The sequence below is a fragment of the Eimeria maxima genome, genomic scaffold, assembly GCF_000499605.1.
Source record: "Eimeria maxima Weybridge genomic scaffold, Emw_scaff566, whole genome shotgun sequence".
NCBI lineage: Eukaryota > Apicomplexa > Conoidasida > Eucoccidiorida > Eimeriidae > Eimeria > Eimeria maxima.
This window is the reverse complement of record NW_013563896.1, coordinates 9,685-10,796: the sequence shown is the minus strand read 5'-3', so window position 1 is coordinate 10,796 and position 1,112 is coordinate 9,685. Positions and strand designations below refer to the sequence as shown.

The 1,112-nt window shown below is 50.4% G+C and overlaps 1 protein-coding gene across 1 annotated transcript in view; it reads right to left on the bottom strand.

Moving 5' to 3' along the window:
* Positions 1-478, bottom strand: part of EMWEY_00037650 (NADPH-dependent oxidoreductase, putative) — a gene marked incomplete at both ends in the record, with an annotated part of 4,563 nt that extends 4,085 nt beyond the window's left edge. Inside the window, one exon of the mRNA XM_013478652.1 lies at positions 1-478. This exon is cut by the window's left edge and continues 1,233 nt beyond it. Coding sequence (XP_013334106.1) covers positions 1-478 — 478 coding nt within the window.
* Positions 479-1,112: the final 634 nt, after the last annotated feature.

Below are 1,112 nucleotides of genomic sequence, written 5' to 3'. Positions count from 1 at the left end.
GCCTATCCCCATACTGAGTTGGAGGGAAGGCAGCAGCAGCAGCAGCAGCAGCAGAAATATATTGACGGCGAAGTTGTCTGCTGCTGTGGCTTTCTGGTGATCCTGCTGCTGTATTTGCTGCAGCAGTTCTTGCTGCTGCTGCTGCTGCACCTGCAGCAGCTTCTACTCTTGCTGCTGCTGCTGCTGCTTGTACAACTTCTTCATCCCCAACAGCAGGGATAGACTGCATATTAACGGCATTGTCTTCTTCTTCTTCCTCTTCTGCTGCTGCTGCTTCTGCTGCTGCTGCTTCTGCTGCTGCTGCTTCTGCTGCTGCTGCTTCTGCTGCTGCTGCTTCTGCTGCTTGCTTCTGTGCTTCTGCTGCTGCATGCCATGATATTGCTGCTGCTGTCTGCAGGGGAGAAGATCTATGACCACCAGCAGCAGCAGCAGGAATACACACCGTGAATCCACGCCTATTCCTTCTACCTTTAGGCATCCTCAATCGCTGCTGCTGCTGCTGCTGCTGCTGTTGCTGCTGCTGTTGGTGCTGCTGCTGTTGCTGCTGTTGTTGTTTATGATTCAGGAAGCAGATGTGCTAGCTGCTGCAGGCATATGTCTCCACACTGTTGCTGCAGCAGATCGGTTTTTGCTGCTGCTGCTGCTGCTCTTGTCTCAGCTGCCTTGAGGAGTTGCTGCTGCCGCTGCAGTTGCTGCAGAGGAGTCCCTGCTTTTGCTGCCGTTGTTGTTTCTGTTCCTGCTGTTGCTGCTGCTGCTGCCTCTGCTGCTGCTAATACTTGTGAATCTTGTTGCATGCGTTCTGCAACAGCAGATGTACAAAGACGCTCACAACGCTGCCAGCAAGACACGAGCTGCTGCAGCTGCTGCGGCTGCTGCTGCTGCTCGAGTGTATCTGCAGCTTTATTAGAGAAAATGTGCATTGCGCTATTTGCTGCACTTTAGTAAGAAATGCATGCGAATAAATAATTCATAAAAAATACACAAAAAAGACAGCAAACTATATATACAATAAATAATACCCTGACAACATAAATAACATAAATTGCTGCCTCCTAATGCTGCTGCTGTTGCTGCTGCTGCTGCTGCTATTTTTGTTGCGACTGTTGCTGCGA